This window comes from Mirounga leonina, unplaced genomic scaffold (genome assembly GCF_011800145.1).
Source record: "Mirounga leonina isolate KUSES-001 unplaced genomic scaffold, KU_Mleo_1.0 Mir_53, whole genome shotgun sequence".
Lineage (NCBI taxonomy): Eukaryota > Metazoa > Chordata > Mammalia > Carnivora > Phocidae > Mirounga > Mirounga leonina.
In genome coordinates this window covers 35,931,048-35,951,916 of record NW_023270807.1, presented here as the reverse complement: position 1 = coordinate 35,951,916, position 20,869 = coordinate 35,931,048, and the positions used below count along the sequence as shown (strand labels likewise).

At 34.2% G+C, this 20,869-nt stretch overlaps 1 protein-coding gene across 2 annotated transcripts in view; it reads right to left on the bottom strand.

Annotated features, from left to right (window-relative positions):
* Nucleotides 1–20,869, bottom strand: part of MYO6 (myosin VI) — a 143,334-nt gene that overhangs the window by 5,285 nt on the left and 117,180 nt on the right. For both annotated transcript variants that reach the window (XM_034991300.1, XM_034991302.1), the window contains exons 21-30: nucleotides 20,293–20,423; nucleotides 20,120–20,197; nucleotides 17,868–17,997; nucleotides 15,987–16,077; nucleotides 15,056–15,206; nucleotides 13,355–13,563; nucleotides 12,636–12,714; nucleotides 11,624–11,784; nucleotides 3,836–3,939; nucleotides 2,769–2,900 (exon numbers count right to left, since the gene is read on the bottom strand). In XM_034991300.1, the coding sequence (XP_034847191.1) occupies nucleotides 2,769–2,900; nucleotides 3,836–3,939; nucleotides 11,624–11,784; nucleotides 12,636–12,714; nucleotides 13,355–13,563; nucleotides 15,056–15,206; nucleotides 15,987–16,077; nucleotides 17,868–17,997; nucleotides 20,120–20,197; nucleotides 20,293–20,423 (1,266 nt within the window). The remainder of the gene's footprint in view (nucleotides 1–2,768; nucleotides 2,901–3,835; nucleotides 3,940–11,623; nucleotides 11,785–12,635; nucleotides 12,715–13,354; nucleotides 13,564–15,055; nucleotides 15,207–15,986; nucleotides 16,078–17,867; nucleotides 17,998–20,119; nucleotides 20,198–20,292; nucleotides 20,424–20,869) is intronic.

Sequence of the window (20,869 nt, the reverse complement as noted above, 5' to 3'; positions counted from 1 at the left end):
CAGGTCACAATCCCAGCGTCCTGGGATGCAGCCCCGTATCAGGTTCCCTGCTCAGCGGGAAGCCTGCTTCTCCCTTGGCCCCTCCCCCTGCTTGTGTTCCCTCTCTCGCTATGTCTCTGTCAAATAAATAAAATCTTATAAATAAGTAAAAAATAAAAATAAAAATTTATATTTTATTTGTAATTCTGGGACACAGTAATATTCAAACAAAAATCCAACACGATGACTCAGTAACAGACATTCTAGTACCTTCAAAGCATTATTAGAATTTCTGTAGAAATTAAAAACTTCTAAATTCATCAAAAAATAGATGCCTTAGAGAAAAAGTATTGCCATGTTTACATACACTATGTTTTAACTTCTTCAAATTGTCTAAATCTTAAACTCATGCAATTTTTATTTTAGGAACTATGAAATAAAACCACTCTCCAAAGTCAGCCTTAATCAACTAAATATTGTGAGTCCTTACTGAGGAATTTGCCACTGTCCCAAGAATTATTTCTGGGAATCTCTTTCTGTAGTTGGTGTGAGGAGAGCGTGCTCACCCAGAATAGCACACAGGAGGAGGGACCGAGGCTCTCCACGCCCAGTTACAAGACTTAACCATGATTTGTCAATGTATTACTCTTAAATAATACCTAGTTATGTTTTTGTTAATCATAAATTGTCATTTTATTTTCCCAAATTAAGGAATTCTAATCCTTCTAAATAATTATTAAACTAGAGAGTAGTTCCTTTTACAGGTTGATTAGCTGCCCCATTAGGAAACTACCTAAGCACAGAATTTTCTCAACTGACTGTTAAGCATCTTGATGCACTTCACCTTTCCTTTAAACTGTACTTCTGTGTCAGAATGTATTTTACATGGGGAAAAAAATAAAGAAAAAAAATAAAAACAATAAGTGCTTTTCAGAGCAGAAGTTACATTTTATCCTGAAATTTGCCCATAATCAAATTCTTTGAAGGCTACATACGTGTGGCGTGTGTTCACATAAAATTCCTAAATTTCTTCATATATACCTAGATGGCGGACTCTTGGGGAATTTTCTTCATCTACTCTTTTGTTCTTCCAAATAGTATATTATGAATCGAAACAGTATAAGAACAAAGTAAGCAAGGTAAAGCTGGGTGAGTACAGTACCAAAGTTTGGTTTAAAAACACAAGAAATATTTGTGTGTTCATTAAAAATGTATGTGCCATGTATTACAACATTACTTTTCTGGTTTTAAGAAGTGCAATCATTCAGGGCACCTGGGTGGCTCAGTCGTTAAGCGTCTGCCTTCAGCTCAGGTCATGATCCCAGGGTCCGGGGATCGAGTCCCGCATCGGGCTCCCTGCTCCGCGGGAAGCCTGCTTCTCCCTCTCCCACTCCCCCTGTTTGTGCTTCCTCTCTCACTGTCTCTCTCTCTCTCTGTTAAATAAATAAATAAAATCTTTAAAAAAAAAAAAAAAAAGAAGTGCAATCATTCAGATGTATAAATTTGGGGGAAAAAAAACATGATGAAAGCCTTTCAGCTAAAGGCCATAATTGGAACACTACAGTTAAAAAGGTTATAGCTAGAAGGAATTATTGCCCATTGCCATTTTTACAAAACAAAGGTAACTGGCTAGAAACTTGGTACAGTGAACTGCTAATGGAATCATCTTGTTATCTTTAATTCCCAGGGATAAATTTATAAATTGGAGAAGAGAGCGGTGGTCACAAGAATATCAATGTTTAGAGGGCCTTCCACTTGCCATTTCCTAGTTCTGAGTAATCTCTCATTGCCCTTCCAGAGCATTATACTCTGAGTGATGACACCTCCTGAGCAATCACTAGCAGTAACATCTCTCTTATTAACAGTATTTCCTTTGCTCAATCTATTCTTTACAACAACTTGGAAGTACTAAAATTCTACCATTTAATTGATTTTAATCAAACATTGTTTTTATTTGCCAGGAAGGTAGTAAGGAGAGCTCATTTGCTGTGTCACTTGGGTCATGTATTGCTAACTATACTATCAAGTGCTGGGAATATACTTTTTAAATAAAGACATTAAACATGTTGTCACCTTGATGCTGACCACAATTAAGCTAATATACTGTGCCAGTTTGAAAGTAGCAAATTGAACAAATGAAATTCCAATTATTATTTTAAGACTGAAATTACAACTCATATATCACAGGTATCCTCAATTAGTGTTAAAGCTAGTGCATACTTTACTAGGTTAGGTCTATCCTTCTCTACTTTCCAATTTCAAGTACACAACTTTGTCTTTTGCAAACATAACAAAGTAACAAAATTTATTTTTTGAATCTCAGTCAAAAAATCAAATCCTGGTACAGGCAAAACTGGTCTAAACCAAGTTACTATTTCTCACTCTTATATTTTGACAAGATGGTAAAATAACGTTTGCAGCAAACGTTCTTTTTTATTTCACAGTTTTCTTTACATTTCCACATGTAATCATTCTATATGTGTATATATGTGGGAAAAATACATACTTACATTACTGCACAACTTCTTCAGTATAGATAAGAATATTCTTATCTCCAAAATTTATCTTAACTAAATTCAAATACTTCTTAATAAATATGACTTTAAAGACATAACAATATAAATAATGCCATGAAAGATAAGCCATTGTGGTTTCATTAGGCTCAATAGATCACAGCTGCATGGTAAGAGAAAATGTGTATTGTGCATTTTACCCAAATGTCTTATGTATAGTTACGTACATTATATATAAATACTCTGGAACATTTAAAAGTACAGATTTGTTTTTACCATAATCGGTAACAGATTTTGGAGCACGTTGCTCTGTTTCAGTATTTCTCTTCTTATTCTTTGATTTCCACGCATGATACACTTTTAGTCTCCTGTGAAATTCTTCTCTGCAAGCTGCCAGGAGCTCAATATCTATGGATTATATAGAAAGAGCCCCCCCGCCAAAAAAGGAATTAGCATCCTAATTTAATTGTCTAACATTATTACTCTATGACATAATCATATATATTATACATATAATAAATTTTTTGTTTTTAAATAGTACAAAATCAAAAGTAAGCACATTATTGATAAAAATGAGCATTTTATGGTAATATTATCTTTTACATTTACAGAGCATTTTCTTATGCATTATTACTGTAACATTTGTTCCACACAAGAACCCTTTGCTAAATAGGTCTTTTATAGGTGAACCTGAATCAGAGAGGGTAAATCACTTGTCCAAGGTCAGAGGCCACAAAAATAGAGTAAGAAGTCACTGTGCTCAAATGCAAGCTAGATTTACATGCAACAGATTTTTTATGTTTGTAATTACGTGGATAACCTCAGTGAGGAGGGAGAGAACATAGCAAGTTCTACACAATTATGGCACATTAGTTCCTAGGCATAACATCCCAAACTCAAACACTATGATTTAAACAAGAACACAATTATGTGGAATCATCTGGATATAGCATTTACTGTTCTGTTGGAAGAAAAATAGCTTTAAAAAGAAAGGACTGCATTGCCATTTTTTACTTTGCATACATAGGTCAAGATTCTGATATATTGGTATTTAACTATTATGAATAACATTAGAAGGGTCAGTCATTAACATGGCCCACACCATAATTTCTCCATGCTTTTCCTCTCCCACATAGATAAGAGACAGGCAAAATGAATTTAATAAGTATGCCTTTCCTTTAGGTTTGTGAGTAAACTACATCTTCATTTCAAGGTGAGAATAACAAAGAGAATGGCTTAATTTATATGCCAAAAAAGAAAAAAATTACACCCCAATCTAGGTATTTCTTTATTACCTGTCAGCCACAGAGCCTTCCCATTTCTCATCTTCTCCATACACTTACCACAAGAAGTATTGATGGTATCACGTAGTTCTGCATATTTCCATTTACTGAGATCATATTTCTTGGTACCAGCAGCTGCCTTGGTGGCTTGTACAGCAGGACCTCTGTAATTATTATATATTTTTGCATGTTTAAACTAGAAACATGAATGAAATGTTGACTAAAAGGGCAAGAAAGTGAATCTAAGTTTGAGAAATGGAAATAACTACTAGAAAAACATATAATAATTTTTGTATCTTTGACAGAGGAGATTAAGAATGGTATATACTATAGGATTCCTAGGTAAATTAAAATTTTCCAGTGTACCATTTAATAGCCATATTATGCTTTCAATCAGAACTTCTAAAGTTAAAAAATACATTTATGTATATTCCTCAAAATCAAAAAGGAAATCCTCTTGATTTCTCGAAAAATCATGAGAAGCATTAAGGGTTTATGAGCCATAAGGCCACACAGCGCAATCACCTATGATTACTGAAGCTACAGAGAGCCAAGCCCCAGCCAAAGCTACTGGCTCAGAACCTCCCTGGATGTTTGCAGGGTCAACAGGTGAGTAGCCAAACTGCAATCCCCTGCCTTCATCATTAACGATGGGCTAAAAGAACAGCCAGATTCTGGAAGCCCCTTTGCATCACTATTAAATAGAACACTTAGGAAAGTTCTGTAAGGAAATAAAACCACGCTCTCATATTCAGTGAGTAATATTACAACTAGTAAATTATGGAAGCAGCTCAAGTATCCATCAATAGATGAATGGGTAAAGAAGATATGGTGTATATATGCAATGGAATATTATTCACCCATTAAAAAGAATGAGATCTCGCCATTTAGAATAAGAGGGATGGAGCTAGAGTGTATAATACTAAGTGAAGTCAGTCAAAGAAAGACAAATACCATATGATCTCACTCATACGAGGAATTTAAGAAACAAAACAAATGAGCAAAGGGGAAAAAAAGGAGAACCAAGAAACAGACTCTTAACTATAGACAACAAAGTGATGGTTACCAGAGGAGAGATGGGTGGGAGGATGGGTGAAATAGGTGACAGGGATTAAAGAGTACACTTATGATAAAGAAAAATAAAATAAAAATGAGTAGACAAGACTCAGAGCAGTGAAATAAAGATCATGCCCAAGGTCCCACACTGCTAGTAAATGGTGGCACCTGGGATTGAAGCCCAGATGGTTCTGACTCTAAAGCCCTGGTCTTAGTCATGACTCTACCTTCCTTTATTTGCTTTATTCATTCTACAGACATTAATGAGCACCCACTTAGGCCAGCCCGTCAACTGTGCCAGGAGCTCCTGACACAGAGTTGTGTAAGCTAAAAAATAATACTAATTAATCAATCAATTAAAGGAAGGGACTTTAGGTCATGAGGCAGATAACAGATTTCAAAGGGCACAAGTATAGTAGGAACACTGAAATGGGGAAAGAAGAAATAAATGAGATAGATATAAATGTAAAATAATAAAAAAATAAAACGGGATAAATTCAACTTTTTCATAGCAGTGCTACTGTTTGGGCTTACAACTTGTTTCTATATACATAATTTGAAATAATTATTCAGAAAATATGGAAACAACTTCTTTTCTGTAATAATAAACATTATTTTTCAGCAAAAGATGACTCCTGTCACACAGCAGACACTTAGAATAAGCTGCAAGTAAGATCAATGTAACAAAGGAAGAATTTAAACACATCACGTTTCAAGATATAAAAAGAAAGATGGCACAAATATGAAAAGAACTAAATTTTAAAGAACTAAAATAATTGCTTCTCAGGTATCACACAAGGAATTTTACCTTTATCATCCGCTACTTAGAAAATATTTCCTCTTAAAAAGAGGGATGATCAAGGTAAAATACCTGAAAATGAGGTCATATTTTCTCATTATTTCACATTCTGAAAGATAACAGCAATCTTGGCAGTCAAGACATAGACACTTAATGAGAAATGGTATGTGAAAATATGTATACTTCTTCCTGAAATAAAGGAAATTATTCCTCCATGTTAAGCTTGGCAATGAAATAAATAAGGTACTTTGCCTCTTTAAAAAGCCTATTATGCTTTCATTTTAGAGAATAAAAAATAGCACACTTCATCTATATACTTAACAATGGTTAGACATGATGATTGTCAGTAACATATAAGCCTGGCTGAAGAATAATGGGCGGCCAGTTAGTTCTTCCTGCATTTTTATGGCTCAAATCTGTTTTAGATTTATTGCAGAATCTATCCTTTTCATAAGCTGTGTGACTGGCAATTTTCCATGTAGCTTTTTCCTCTTAATTGCTTTGCTCAAAAAGAGCCAGCTGTGTGTCAGCAAGGTCTCTCTATTACCCTTAGCAATAAATTATGTTTTAACATTTATTCAAATATTCTTTTTTACTCTTCTACATCCCTAAACCACCATTCAGTAAACTAACAAAAAAATTCTCTTCTTCCTAGCTCCTCTAAGAGTCTTTTCTAGGAGAGCAGCTGAAAATTATTATGGGTTTTTGTTATTTTCTTTTGAAAGACAGTAAATTTACATAATGTACGGTTTTATAGATTGTCAGAATATACATGAAGTATACATATCCAGCATACATAAAGGTATATTTTGATACTTTAAAAAAATAACATTGAATTCAAATTATTGCTTAAAATATGGTTTAATATTACTAACTTTTCATTCATATTACATCAAACAAAATACATCTGCTAAAAAACATATTCAGCATCCTAAATACACAAATGAAATGCATTTAAAATGCTTTTCCCCAATCTCTGGAATTATTAAAATAGTAAAATAAAGGTATAATTTACTGACTATTTAGGTTTGTTATAAAGACAATCATGTAAATGATATACTAGGTAGTAGAAAAACTGACTTCTGATTTTTAAATAAAGTATTAATTTTAAGACTTCCAATTAACTCGAACTTCAAAATTGACAGTTAAAATGTTACTGATTCGTATCCACTTGTAAGGGACCAGATCCTGCTAGGCAGTCATATTCTCTGGTGGCTCAATTTTTACATCAGTGGTTTTTAAACCATGTGCTATGGGGAGGAGACCCTCGGAAGCCACACCCTTTCTCTGCTTCCCCTTCAATTAGAAACTAGGCACAGAGTTTCCTAGCTGGCACGGGGGTGCGGGCGGGAGGGGGAGAGGCAACACCACCTCCATAGAGAGTTTCAAAACATCTATTTTGTTTGAGAGGAAAGGTTCCTCTACTGAGACTGAGCTGGTGAGGCCAGTGATAAACATGGCAATACTACCAACAAGGAACAGTCCCATCCAAAATGCCAATGGTCTCCCCATTGAGCAGCACCAATTTACAACACTTTTTTATCTTTTTCTGTTAACGGTGGTACGAGGGTGAAGTGACATTTCTTGTACAGAAAATTTACATGGAAAGAATAGACTATTCATACAACAGGTTCTGGTCCAAATAATGAAGAGTGATTTAAAAGCATGATTTTGAGGTGATACTTATTTCCCCAAATTCCACTACACTAACCTACTCAGAAATTCTGACATTTCTTTCTCCATTTGTTCCCTATAAGAAAAATGACAATACAGCACAGTCATATATATAAAAGACAACTATGTTAAGTTACCAAAAGATCTAAAAGTATAATTAAAAATGTATCTTTTCAATAGGATTGATTTATTAACCATTCACTATCATTTTACTTTGTAAAAGTTAATCATAATATACTTTTCAACATGGTATATAATCATAAAGTACAGCAAATTTTTGTTTAAATACAGCTTGAACTCCATTTAATTCTATTATCACCCTACCTCAAGGTTTCTTTTTTTTTTTTTTTTGAGATGATTTATTTGAGAGAGTGCATGTGGATGCGTGAGTGGGGAGAGGGGCAGAGGGAGAGGCAGAGTATCAAGCACACTCCCCGCTGAGCACGGAGCCCAATTTGGGGCTTGACCTGATCTCAGGAGCCTGAGATCATGACCTGAGCCAAGATCAAGAGTTGGACACTTAACCGACTGGGAGCCGCCCAGGCGCCCCCTACATTATCACCCTACCTCAAGGTTTCTATCTTAGTATCCAAGAGCATCTGTTTCTACCATCTCTTTCTCCTAAACCTTCCTCCATTTTTTCCCACAGGAGATTTTAAAGGGAATTCACGACCTTTCTAAGCTCTACGTCGTGGTCTGCTGATCATATAGAGATTTCCCTGTATGCCCCAACACTACCCTGGAAGGCAATCTCTACTGATTCAGCATCTCACTTGACCCTATGTCATTGCTCTAGGAGCTGCATCAAACAGACTAGACAGAAATGGTTCCGGCACCCAGGTGCTTTTTTCCTACCTTCCCAAACTATATGCAAATGATCACAATTTCACCTTAGGCGCACTGGTTGTAGGGCTGATTTAATTCAAGCTCAAATGGTAACTATAAAGCTATTGTTCTAATGGAAGGAAATAGCACCCAGAGGTGTTTTCAAAACTTTTGGTGCCCTGTGGTGACAATGCTGTGGGGGGAGTGCGCTGCTGGCATCTGAGGAGCGGAGGGGTCAGGGGTGCCGCAAGGAACAAGTGCCCTGGGTCCCATATGACATTAGCATGTCCACTAGACAGAGGTGAAACACACTTACCCACATACATACAGTTTTACATGTAAACAAACTTTTACATGTAAAGAGCCTTTTCTTTTTGGCATGGTTTTAATATTCACAGAGTTTTTCCAGGAATGCAACTATTGGAGGGAGAGAAGATTGTACTTAAAACTCTGTTTAGAACTTTACAAAGTACTGTTCCCAATTTCATGGCATTCAATTGACCAATATAACATTCTTATATCAATTTGCATTTATAACTGTCACATTTATGGTGATGCTATGTATGAATAAAAATATCTCAGTATTTGATTATGTTTTCCTGTAGTTGTGAGCAAGCACTTTCATATTAAAATAAATATATTTTTATTATAAATTACTGCCCTTTCATTTCTCTTTTACATGTAATGTTTGGAGAGAATTATCTATGCAGGTTGCATAACTTATAAAACAATTGTCATTGGTATTAGGTTCTGACAAAGTTGACAACCATGATTATAAAGGTTACAGTTGGGGTCCTAAAGTGTTAAAATTCAGATTTTATATATATTCCAGAATTTTATATATACAGTATATATATATATATATATATAAAGTATATGCAAAAAAAAACCCACAAAAATTTACTTCAATGAGGAAACTATTTCTCCTAAAAAGTAACCACAACCTGTTAAAGAAAAAAAAAAGGTTATAGGACTCTAAACCAAATTTTGAAAAGAGAAATGACATACGGTGTCATTTTGGGTCTTGCTCCATTGATGCTGTGAAAAATAATATATTTTAGTTAATATCACTAAGTAATTCTGAATCATGAAAAATTTGGATTGTGGCAAATTTGTGTTTCAATGACTTAAAATTTTAATGTTTGAAATTTTCCTTAAAAATTACGAGAAAAGCATAAATTAAAGGCATTCAATGAAAATTAAAGAGCAAATTTATTACATCTAGATTAGAAAATTCATACACTATGAAGTATGCTTGTTTTTAACAGAATCTGAATATTATTTCATAATTTTAGGTAATGTGAAATCACTTTGCATCAAGGATCATATGTGTAATTAGTTAAGATCATATTTTAAAAATATATGTAGAAAACAATTCTTACTTAGAAGATATTGGACGGAAATCCGAGCTGGAAAAGTAACTTGGAAATTGTTTAATACAGCAGAATCCATTTACATATATTTTTTAATGCATCACAGAACCCAAGAATGACATTTTCACGCTATATATTAAGAACAGTATTACTTAAGAGAGTTCTTACAAATTTGTCAGAAATAATTCAGTGCTAACAAAGGTAAAATAAACATTCAAAAACATTTACTTGTAGCCCATGGAGTAAAATTAAATGATCAAACATGGAAAATATGTATAGAACATCATCTGTAATGAAGTGTTAATGCTTGTAGTACAAAGTATAAAATAACCCAGGAGGTTCTGAAGGGTAGGAACTCATGAGGACATGAGGGTCAGGGAAAGCTTTCCTGGAAAGGGCTGCCAAAAAGGACTTAAAGGGGCATTCCACAGAGGAGGGAACCACAACCCAGGAGCTGTCTCACAGGCAAACTAAAACTAAAACTCTTCTGCCATTCAAGTCATAACTGCTTGAATATCTCCTAATTACTTAGCAGTGGTACCATTACATAGTTAATTCTGCTTCACTTAAATCACAGGTAACTTGTCATTTATGTTAAAGGTACTGAATGATCCACTCTTTCTCTGAGAGACCACTCACCCTTGGAAGATGGGAAGGAGTCCACATATGAGTCAGTATCTTATACATATTATATGGAATGGCACTGGGTATAGTTTAAGATTTCCAACGTTTAAACATAAAGCGTGGTTGGCCATGAATACCAATACTGACTCCAATAATGAGTCCCTTAGAAATGAACTTCATGAAGCCCCCTTGGGTCAACTGCAATGCTTCCTCACGCACATTAGGGAGAGCAGCTGTAAGAGCTTGGTTCATTTAGGAGACTGGCCCAGCTACTACTCAGTTACACACAAAGGCGCCCAGCCATTCCAACATAACCCAGGTGGAAGGAACGGAAGAGCAGCTGAGCTGAGTCTGCAGTTACAAGAGCCACAGCCCAGAGAAAATATTTTTTTAATTACAGTGAAATGTTAACAAAGAGCTCAAATATTGGACTCAAACCCAAGAGCTTAATAATTATTATAATACTTTGTGTTTGATAGGCCTATTCAGTTTATTTAAATATAATATACTTTCATATACAGTTCAGATCCTAGAGCTCCCCAGTGTAATCACTTCCTAGAAAAAGCATGAAGGCAACTTAATAAACCCTTTCCATCCCTTTGTTTTAACGAAATAAAATCTAATCACTGCCTTGCCATGTCAACCAAGTTTTTTCCTTTCATGAGGAAATAGCAACACCTAGTGGTTACACTTTAATTATATTTTGTTATAAATAGTGCTCTGACATTCTGAAAAACATGGTTACATAAATCTATATGCCTCTCAAAATATATACACAACATATATGCCTACATACAAAGGAACCCCACAAACTAGTTTCGCTGTTTTTACTAATAATCAAAACAATGCATGTTTCTACATTCTAAATTTTAAAAAATGCATCTGTTATATTAAGACCTTCCTGCAACTTTTATCAAGAACATCCATACTTCTCCACACTCCAATAACATTCAGTATTTAGAGATAATCTGGAAACCTGGGGAGTTAAAACATTTCAATATGATAAACCTTCCTTCTTGGGAAGGGAAATCTATTGTGAAACATGATGTGCATGTGTGTGAAATTTTTCCTCATTCCATGTTAGGGTGTATGATATATTTTTAAAAATTGCTTTAGGAAAATAATAAATCCCAACCTCAAATATATTAAACTGGATTATAATATACTCACTGATTTCTGTGCCAGTATTTAATGGCAGGTATTTACAAATTAGATGTCCACTTTTTATATAATACTCCTTGACAATTTCGGAGTAAAAGTGGAGATGTTCATGAAATGAAATAACAGTTATATTTTTCAATAGTTCCACAATTTGATGAAATCATCTGTTTCACTTGCTTGGGTATAAAGGTGGATACAAATAATTTTTAAATGATTTTACTTAAAATAGATCTAGGACCTAAGGAATATGATTTTCTCCCAGGCCCTTCGCACAGAAATGAGAAGCAGGGAGGGAAAGCGCACAGAGGTGCCACGCCCCACCCAGGGTCCCAGTACCTCCGGAGGGCCAGGTCGGCCTGGGCCTCGTCGCTGATGAGCTCAGCTTCGCTCCGGGCTATCCGCAGGGCCAGCTCGCGGTCCCGGCGCTCCTGCTCCAGAACCGCCTGCTGCTGGCACTCCTCCTCCCGCTGTCGGGCCAGCTGCTCCTCCACTTCAGCCTGCCAGCGACACAAAGCTCTCTCCACTTGTTTACGTGATCCACACCACCTAAGGCTGCTCTGTTCCACCCACGTTCTTTACTAAGGATACAGATTGTTTAACCAGAAATCTCTCCAGTCTCCATTCTCTTCTAGATTTTGATTAATGCTTCCTCTCTTTCTCAAATCCAAGAGAAGGCAGAGGAACCATTCTATCACCAGGAGTACCCCAAATACCGTATGAGAACCCCAGGTATCACACACACACCAACAGCTAGACAGCAGATGTCAGGGATTTAAAGGCTGGTTGCGCTCAGGATGAATTATGAAAGCCAAGACAAACAGAAACTCAAATACATGATCAATTATTCTCAGACATGGACTTTTAAAAAAAATGGGGGCAGGGAGAATATCTTAATCCTAACTTACTGATGCTAGTATCTACAAAGTTATAAAATTACAATTATGTTTTAAGTGAATATTCATTTGACTTTCCCCTAAGTATAATAACAATAACAACAAACTAATATTTATTGAACTGGGCACTCAGGTTCTAAGTGCTTTAAACATATGTCAACTCATTTAATGCTCACAACTATCATTTATCCCCATTCCACAGAGAAAAAAACTGTAGCCCACAGTCACTCACTGTGACTTGTGTAATGTCACAATTTCTATCACTGATAGAGCCTGGATCTGAATCCGCTTCCCTAGTTCCAAAGTCCCTCCCATAACCACTTCAGAAAATGCCTTTTGTCTCTGGGGTAAATCAAAGACAGCTTATGTAGCAAATCAAAATTTTTGTCAACTTCTTTTGTTCTATAATTTTGTAGATTCTGTTTTGAAAGAAATTTAGTCTAATAATTATATACCTGAATACGTTTTTCATCATCTTCCCTTTTCTTTCTCTCTTCTTCTTCTTGCTTTCTCTTTGCTTCCATCTCAAGTTTCCTAACAAAAAATAGAAAACTCCTCAAAAATTTAATAGAAAGAACTTCAGAAGGCAATTTAACTATTAATAAACAGAGGTTACAGAATGGGGACTTAAATCAACCTCCTGGCTATATACATTATCAGTTTACTTTGAAAAAAACAAAATCTAACTCTACTGACAGTAATTCTTCTGTAATAATCAAAAACAAATACAATGATATTCTATAACCTTTAAATCTGTTAGATTAACTTGGTTATAAAGCCCACCTGCAAGGTCCTGATACATGTGTCTCCCTCTCCTTCTCCAGTTAAACAACCCTTACACTCCTGTCTGCCCTATGGCGGCAACCTTCCAAAAAGTTATCAGTCTCAAAAATGCAGAAAAGAAGAAGTGCCTTTTTTCTTACTTATAAAATAGTAACAAGTCACAGCTTTAAAAAGAAGTTAAGAAATCCTCAGGTGTTAAGAGTATAACCAAAATTCAGATTATAGTTAAAATCATTATGTTATTATAAAATGAACTTTTCTCTATTTTTATACTAATTCTAAAATTCTTGTTTTAAAATAAGAATATCACTTTTAAAAATAAGAAAATTCATCAACACCAAGAATTCACTATTCTGTTAAGTTTCTAATTCAAAACAATATAAATCCTTACATCCGCCTTTCCTCCTCTTCCTTTCTTCGACGTTGTTCATCTTCTTCACGCCTTTTTCTTTCTTTTTCCATTTCTTCTTGGATACGCCTCAGCCTTTCTGCTTCCTCTTCCTGCTGTTTTTTTCTCTGTAATGCACTGAGAAGTTCCTCTGAGCTTTTAACTAGTGTATCATATTCTCTCTGTATTTGTTCCCTCGTCATCATAGTGGACTTAAAAACAAAATAATAAACATGTACTTAAAAATTACCTTCTGTTGTACAATGCAAATATACTGAACGCTACTGAATTATATATTTAAAAATGGTTAATATGGTAAATTTAATGTCATACTTTTATCACAATAAAAAAAAACATACATATATACAGAAAAGACTGGAAAAGCTGGTAAGCAATAAGGCCATTATCTTCGTTATACTATTTATACATTAAATAATGTTCAAAAAAATTTTTAAGTTATCTCTGCAAATATTTCAATCTATTTCCAAGTAATCAAATATCTAAGGTGTACTGTAGATGAAGTAACATACTATAGTTGAAAATAATGCTTTAAGGAAGGATTTGCTAATTTTGCTTTTGTTTACAATTCTTTAATAATAATGTTCAAATAGTACCTAAAGAATATTTAAGAAATACTAAATACATCAAAATTATTGGATGGTATTCCTAAGTGAGCCTTCAAAAAATGTGGCTGGGTTGATGTTCATCGATAATACCACACACACAATGGCTACTGACAGATTTGTGAAATCAGTTAAGTTTATCTCCAAAGCATTTTCATTCTTCTCTTGAACTTCTTTTTCCATTCTCCCTCCAAGATTTACCACTGTCTACATAAAATATCTGCAGATAATATGATAAAAAGAGAGTTGTAGAGCCCATACAACTGCACTGACTTATGGATGAGAAAAACATTAAGACCCTAAAATATAACAGAAAAAGGTTTGAATAAACATGTACTATAATTAACAAGCAAGCATACCAAAGACAGTTTCAGTCCCACTGGTATTTAAATAAATGAAAATCAAGACCAAAAAAAGAGGCCCATTATTTTTTTCCCTAAAAAACTTGAGGGAAAATTAATTGCTAAGTTCAAAACAGCTAAGTAGTTCATGATATAACCAATATAAAGATAATGTAGTAACAGGAACAAGACATAACATAACAATAGGGGCACAAAATTAAATTGTGAGGAGAACCATACAAACGTGCATCTAAAAAAAGACTGGACAGTGACTATGCAACAGTATAATAGCTGAATGTGTTATTGTTGAGGCTTAAGGGGTTTTGGTGGTTTTCTCCAAATTTTCCATAATATTACATTACTTTTATAATTTGAAAATTAGTTTCTGAAGGAAAAAAGATGAAACAAATTAAAATAACTTGCATTACTCCTGTCTCAGTAATGAGTATAAAAGCTTACTAACAGAGTATAGTATTTTAGTTACTATTTTGGGTGTGAAGGAGGACTTTCCTAACAGATGAAACTGCATAAAAATTATCTTTTTATAGTTTTTTTGCTATAAAAATTTTCAAACACAGAGTACAGAGAACAATATAATGAGAATCACTCGCCATCACGGAGACTCAAAACATGCAACATTTGTATTTTTTTAAAAAAGACATTTTTTCTATAAAATTCAATACCAATAACAAAATATATTTAAAAAAAAAAAGTCAGCCATTTGGATTAAAATTACATACCTTAATTTTGGCCATTAAAGCATCAATAGAAATTTCAAGGTCCTTGACCTGTTTATTCACCTCTGGTTTTCCATCTTTCAACGCACTTACTACTTCATTAAATTTATCAAGTCGTTTTTTCAGTGTGCCCACCTTAACCAGGCCATCGATGCTATAAAGATAATACTTCATCAGAGTTTAAATTCACCTTTTAATGCTATGCATACATTTTTCATCTTAATAAAATGCTAAACATATTGCTAAATGGAGTATTTCACTTCTGTTTTCATAATATCCAGGATTCCCTTTTTTAGATCTCTTGTTGAAGGTAAAAAAGAAATAATCAAATATGGGTGTGAATGACCTTGATGCCTATCAGTAACATTTTAGCCTTCTATATTTACACTGAAAAACTTGAGAATTCTAATTATAGAAGAACTTAAAAGAGTTATCTAATTTCTTTAAAAAGGTTTAAGGATTAACAGTTATTCAGGACTCTAAGTTTAAAAGGTCTAAATTAATAAGACTCAAAAATAAAGACTAAATTTACAGTGAGACAATATAATTCCAAAGATAATCTTGCAAATTATGGTGAAAACATTAATGAGTTTTTTTAAAAACAACACCAATTTGACATTTATCAAGAAACTCAAGATACTAAAATGATCAGAATAAAAAAGCTTCTTTTAGCCATTTATTTCAACCTTTTATAGTGTTTACATTTTTGTAAGCTACTTCAAATCCTTTTGTAGCATGAGGCAAGTAATAAAATAATGAATTAATTAATTTCAAGTACATAATATAAAATCACAGATAATATGCCTTTTTACAAAGAACATGAGAAAGGAGAAAACTCTAAGAGCATCCAAACTGCTCTTCATTATGACTTTATAGCCATTTTATATTAGGGTAAGTAGGTTTAGTAGGATTCTTTAGGCACTATTCATCTTACCGAGGTTTGTGTCTCCTTTTGCAAAGCCACATTCGAATAGTTTTTTGCATTTTAATGCAGGCTTCAGCTCGATATTTTATTTTGTTTTTCACTATGTGTAAGAGGAAAATACAATGATAGACAATTATTCAGTTTAAATCAGGCATATCATATTCTTAAAAAGCACTCATTTCCACAAAGCCATTTTCAAGAAACATGAAATTGTGATGAACATCTTATACCCGATAAGAAATCAGGAAGTTTAACATTTCCTTAATTCCTTACATTTCTAAAAAAAAAAAAAAAGTACATCATGTGTGTGGCTAGATTTACATTTTAAATGTTATTTCCTTATTATGTAACACTATTGCTTCCCAAACTGTCCTAGGAAATACTGGTCTATTAAATGTTACCAGGTCTGTCTTGAAAAAAAAAAAAAGGATTTACTTGTCAAATGAATTTAGGAAAAGCTATACACTATACCTCCTTTAGGAGATTCACAATGAACATACGTAGCGAAGCCTCTGAGAGCCCTACCAGTAAAGGAATCTATTTAACTTCAGTTACCCAGAACATGCTACACTAATCTTACCTTGAAACATTTTTTTCAGAGCTTCCCTAAACATCCTACAAAGATCCTGTCTGGTTACTAATTTCACCACTGCACAACACAATCCACAAATGGTGTAGCACAGATCATTTAAATATAGTGTGTTTTCTATCATAATGCAATGTATAAAGCTGAAAGCACTGAACTATAGTGACAAATGTGTTTATATTTTACTTGGAAAACTATGGGAAAAAGAGCTTTTGTTATTTTTCTTTCTTATAGCTTTCTTTTTATCTATATCCACAATTGTCTAACAAAAGACCTCAATAATAATCTCTGCATGGTCCCTTTTGGTTAAGTCAAAGGGATTTTATTTTTCTATTAATAAGGTATATCTTACTTAATCCTTTTCGAGTGCCTAGCACTGGCAAGTGGGGAGGTGGGAGGGACAATTATAAATTTAATCAAGTTACTGACAGTAATCCTATATAATTAAATATTTGCCACAGACCCTCAGGTAACCCAAAAACATTCTGTCTCTAATCCTTGTTTTGGGCAGAGATAAACAGTGGCTATGACCTAGCAGAGACACACAAAGAAGTAGCTCAGTCCAGTGTGTCAGAGAGAACAGGGTCTAAAAGAGCATGGCAGGAGAAGAGGCTAGAAAGGGAAGCTGAAACCCCATTTCACGGGGTCTTGAAAGACATTCTAAGACTTTGCCCTATATTAAAGGAAAGCCTTAATAAAAGGCTTTTAGTCTAGAAAGAAACTCTGGGAAGAGAATTCCCAGGAAGCTGAGAAAACCCAGTTTGGGAGCTCCTGAAGTTATTATGTGAGTGGGGAAGTCGGGTACCACTAAGACCCTGGCAATAAAGAGGAAAGAATGTACAGTATTTGGAGGAGGAATCAATAGGATTTGTTCACTGACACGATTTCAGGGACAAGAAAGGAGAGACAATTACAATCTTGAAATTTCTGGTGTGTGAACTGGTGATGCCATGCAGGTGGAAAGAGAAAAGTTCTGGCTTCAGTCTGAGAGACTGGGAGATGATGTGGAGGGAGGGAGAGTAATCAAGACCATGAGTTCTGTTTCTGTTTTGTTTAGGACATGATGAAATTAATTCTCCCGTAACATATCTGGATAGGAAGATAAGTAACAGACACAAAAAATATTTTCTAAATATTTACCATGCACACTACATGGAGGTGTTACATGGAACCAGGAACACAGCCCGAAGAAGCAAAGTAGTCCCTGCGGCCCAGCACTCACCACTGTGACAACTGCATAAAATTCCACAAACCAATTCATTTCCAAAATAATTACAGATCTTGATGTGAAAGAAAACACCTACATTTGATGACTGAGAGTGAGCACCACTGAACTTTCTTCCAGCGACTGCAGATAAGCCAGTGATTGACTCTTTTAACCAATTCTGCTAAATGATCAGGGTCAGACTTCATAATCTGATCAAATTCTGCAAACTAGGAAATGAAATAATTTAGCATCAATATCAAAAGAAAATGTGTTTAAACACACAGAGATACAAAATAACTAGAAGTCAATGACGTCCAAAATCTAACTTCCTGGAAATGATCACAAACCAATTACAGACACAAGTCTCAGCAAATTCAAACATATCTGGCTATATTTTGCTGCCTTTCTCTTCCTTCCTTCAGCACCCTTTTTTGGAGGGGTAAGAGGGCGTTACTCATTACTAGTTAGCAGATTCAATAACAAAGGTAGAAAAAATCTTAAATGCAATTACAGATGGTTGGCAAAAAAGTTTTACTGAGAAAAGAATGATAAAAGGGCTAATATGTTTCTGAATTGGTTCATCCACATACTTAAATAGCTGTATACAGTTTCTGACAAGTGAAGGTCAGCTATATAATAAAATCAGGTAGCTCTAAAACTACTGACTCTCCCAACCTCTATTCCTATTTTGGTCAGGTATAAGAAATTGCTACTAAGAGACAGACAATACAAATAAAACAGCTATTAGGCTACTAAAAAATAAAATGCATTATTTCCACAACTTACCACCAAATTATATAATGATTTCTATCGTTTATCAAATATCTCACTACAATATATTGAGGATGTCCACACCTATCAATACAAAGCTTCTTATAATTAAAATTAAAAGTAACATAACAAGATTAAAGATCTTTGAAAACCTGCCTTAGGCTTTCAACATATTCTTCTGCTTAATTTTTCTCAGGGCAAATAAGACCAAGTGTTTTCTCAGGTTATTAATTCTAAAATTATTACTATAGCCCTGAAATAAGAGAAATGTTGAATTTATGATAAATATGTATGATTACAGCTAAGTCACCTATGAATATATACTTGTTTTTTTTTCTTTTATACAAGAAATGGTATGGGTCCTCTGCAGTAAAAATATTCAAAGGGAAGTATTACATAGATTTTTATCTCATGCCCAAAAATATGAAATCAGATTCATTATCATTAATCTAGCCTTCAACGCAGTAGAGATATTTATGAATGATATTGCTAAGTCAAACTAGTTGGCTATTATATAATATTATATAATTACAGTTGTGTTTAAAATTATGAGGATGCTATTATTCAATCAATATTAACAAAGTTAGGAATGGTAAAAATATTACAAACAGATTGTGAATAGCATTTAGGTGTTTTTGTTTTGTACATATTTGTTATGAAATACTCTATAAGTCAGTCTTATAATTTAGTACAGAAATCTATAAATACAAAAACTATGGGTTAGCCTAATTATGTTACATACAAAAGTATTTATACATTCATTCATTCTGGGGTTTGACAGAAGTGGACACAAACTTCAGTCCAATTTCCTATACCTTATACATCTATCATATGCCAATAAAACTTGTTCTTACAACGAAGACTCAAAAGTACTGTGAAATTTTTAATTCTTGAACACTGAATTAATATGTTTTAGAAAAGCTTTCCGTAAGTATTTTCTGGTAGGGGCGTCTGGCTGGCTCAGTCGGTAGAGCATGTGACTCTTGATCTCAGGATTTTAAGTTCAAGCCCCACACTGGGCATGAGGCCTACTTAAAAAAATTAATTAATTAAATACAATAAATTAAAAAAATAAATTAGTAAGTATTTTCTGGTTAATCCTTATTTAAGCAAAAAATCCAATTAAGCAATGCTCTGATTCCAGTACTTCCAAATGTGAAATAAAAGTTGTAAAACTTGTACAAAATATTACACATTGTAAAGATTTTTTTTTTAAATTAATTTATTTATTTGAGAGAAAGAGAGAGAGACAGAGAAACAGCATGAGAGGGGAGAGGGTCAGAGGGAGAAGCAGGCTCCCCGCTGAGCCGGAAGCCCGATGTGGGACTCCATCCAGGGACTCCAGGATCACGACCTGAGCCGAAGGCAGTTGCTTAACCAACTGAGCCACCCAGGCGCCCAAAAAATATTACACACTGTAAACACACAAGTAGGGAAACTGTGTATGTGACACACACACACATACTGTTAGTGATCATATAATTCACGAATCACACAAGTCACTAAACACTTAAAAATAACGCATTGACTCCAACTAACCATATTCATCATGTTAAAGTTTAAAATAAAATTATTTACCTTGCCAGGTCTAAAAAATACTTTCGTTAACCCAAACTTGTAGTCAACTTCATTTAAGCCCAAAGCTTTAAAAAGAGCCTGAAAAATGAAAGTTCAAAAGTTAAATGCCAAATAGTAGTTAGTAAGAAAGATAGTTCATAGCTAAGAAATTTCAACTTAGGCAGTATTTGTACCTTACAAAACAGTCTTGGGTCTAATCTTGCAAGTTTATCTGGCATATACTTTTTATACATGTTGTAGAGTTCATGAAAGGAAGCTCGTGATGGGAAACCACCCTGCATTAAGTCCAAAACAGACACCATACCTAGATTCATAAACAAACACAAATTATTGCCAATCTCTGTACAGAAGTCCAAAAATAACTTGTGAATGATCTAACAATTTTACAAATTAATATTTAGAAAGGGGCAATTTACAGGAATCACCAACAATGAAATATTACAGAGGGAATATCATATTCATATTCAGTATGTACCAACTTACCCACTACCTAAAACTATTGTAGCAAATTTCGTCAAAAATCAGTTGACTATTTTCTAGGGACAAATTACTGGTCCCTAGAAAGCTCAAATCTGGTTTGTTTCTTTTTTCTGCTAGAAACCTCTGTCACCATCAACAGCATATGAAGTAGAGGCCTGCATTAAGCCACTTTCCCAGTCCTGAGGTTAATTCTAGAACAAGATTCCTGATAGAGTCTCCAAGAAGTAGTCACACACATTCCCAAATTCTCACCTATGCTTACACAAAGCA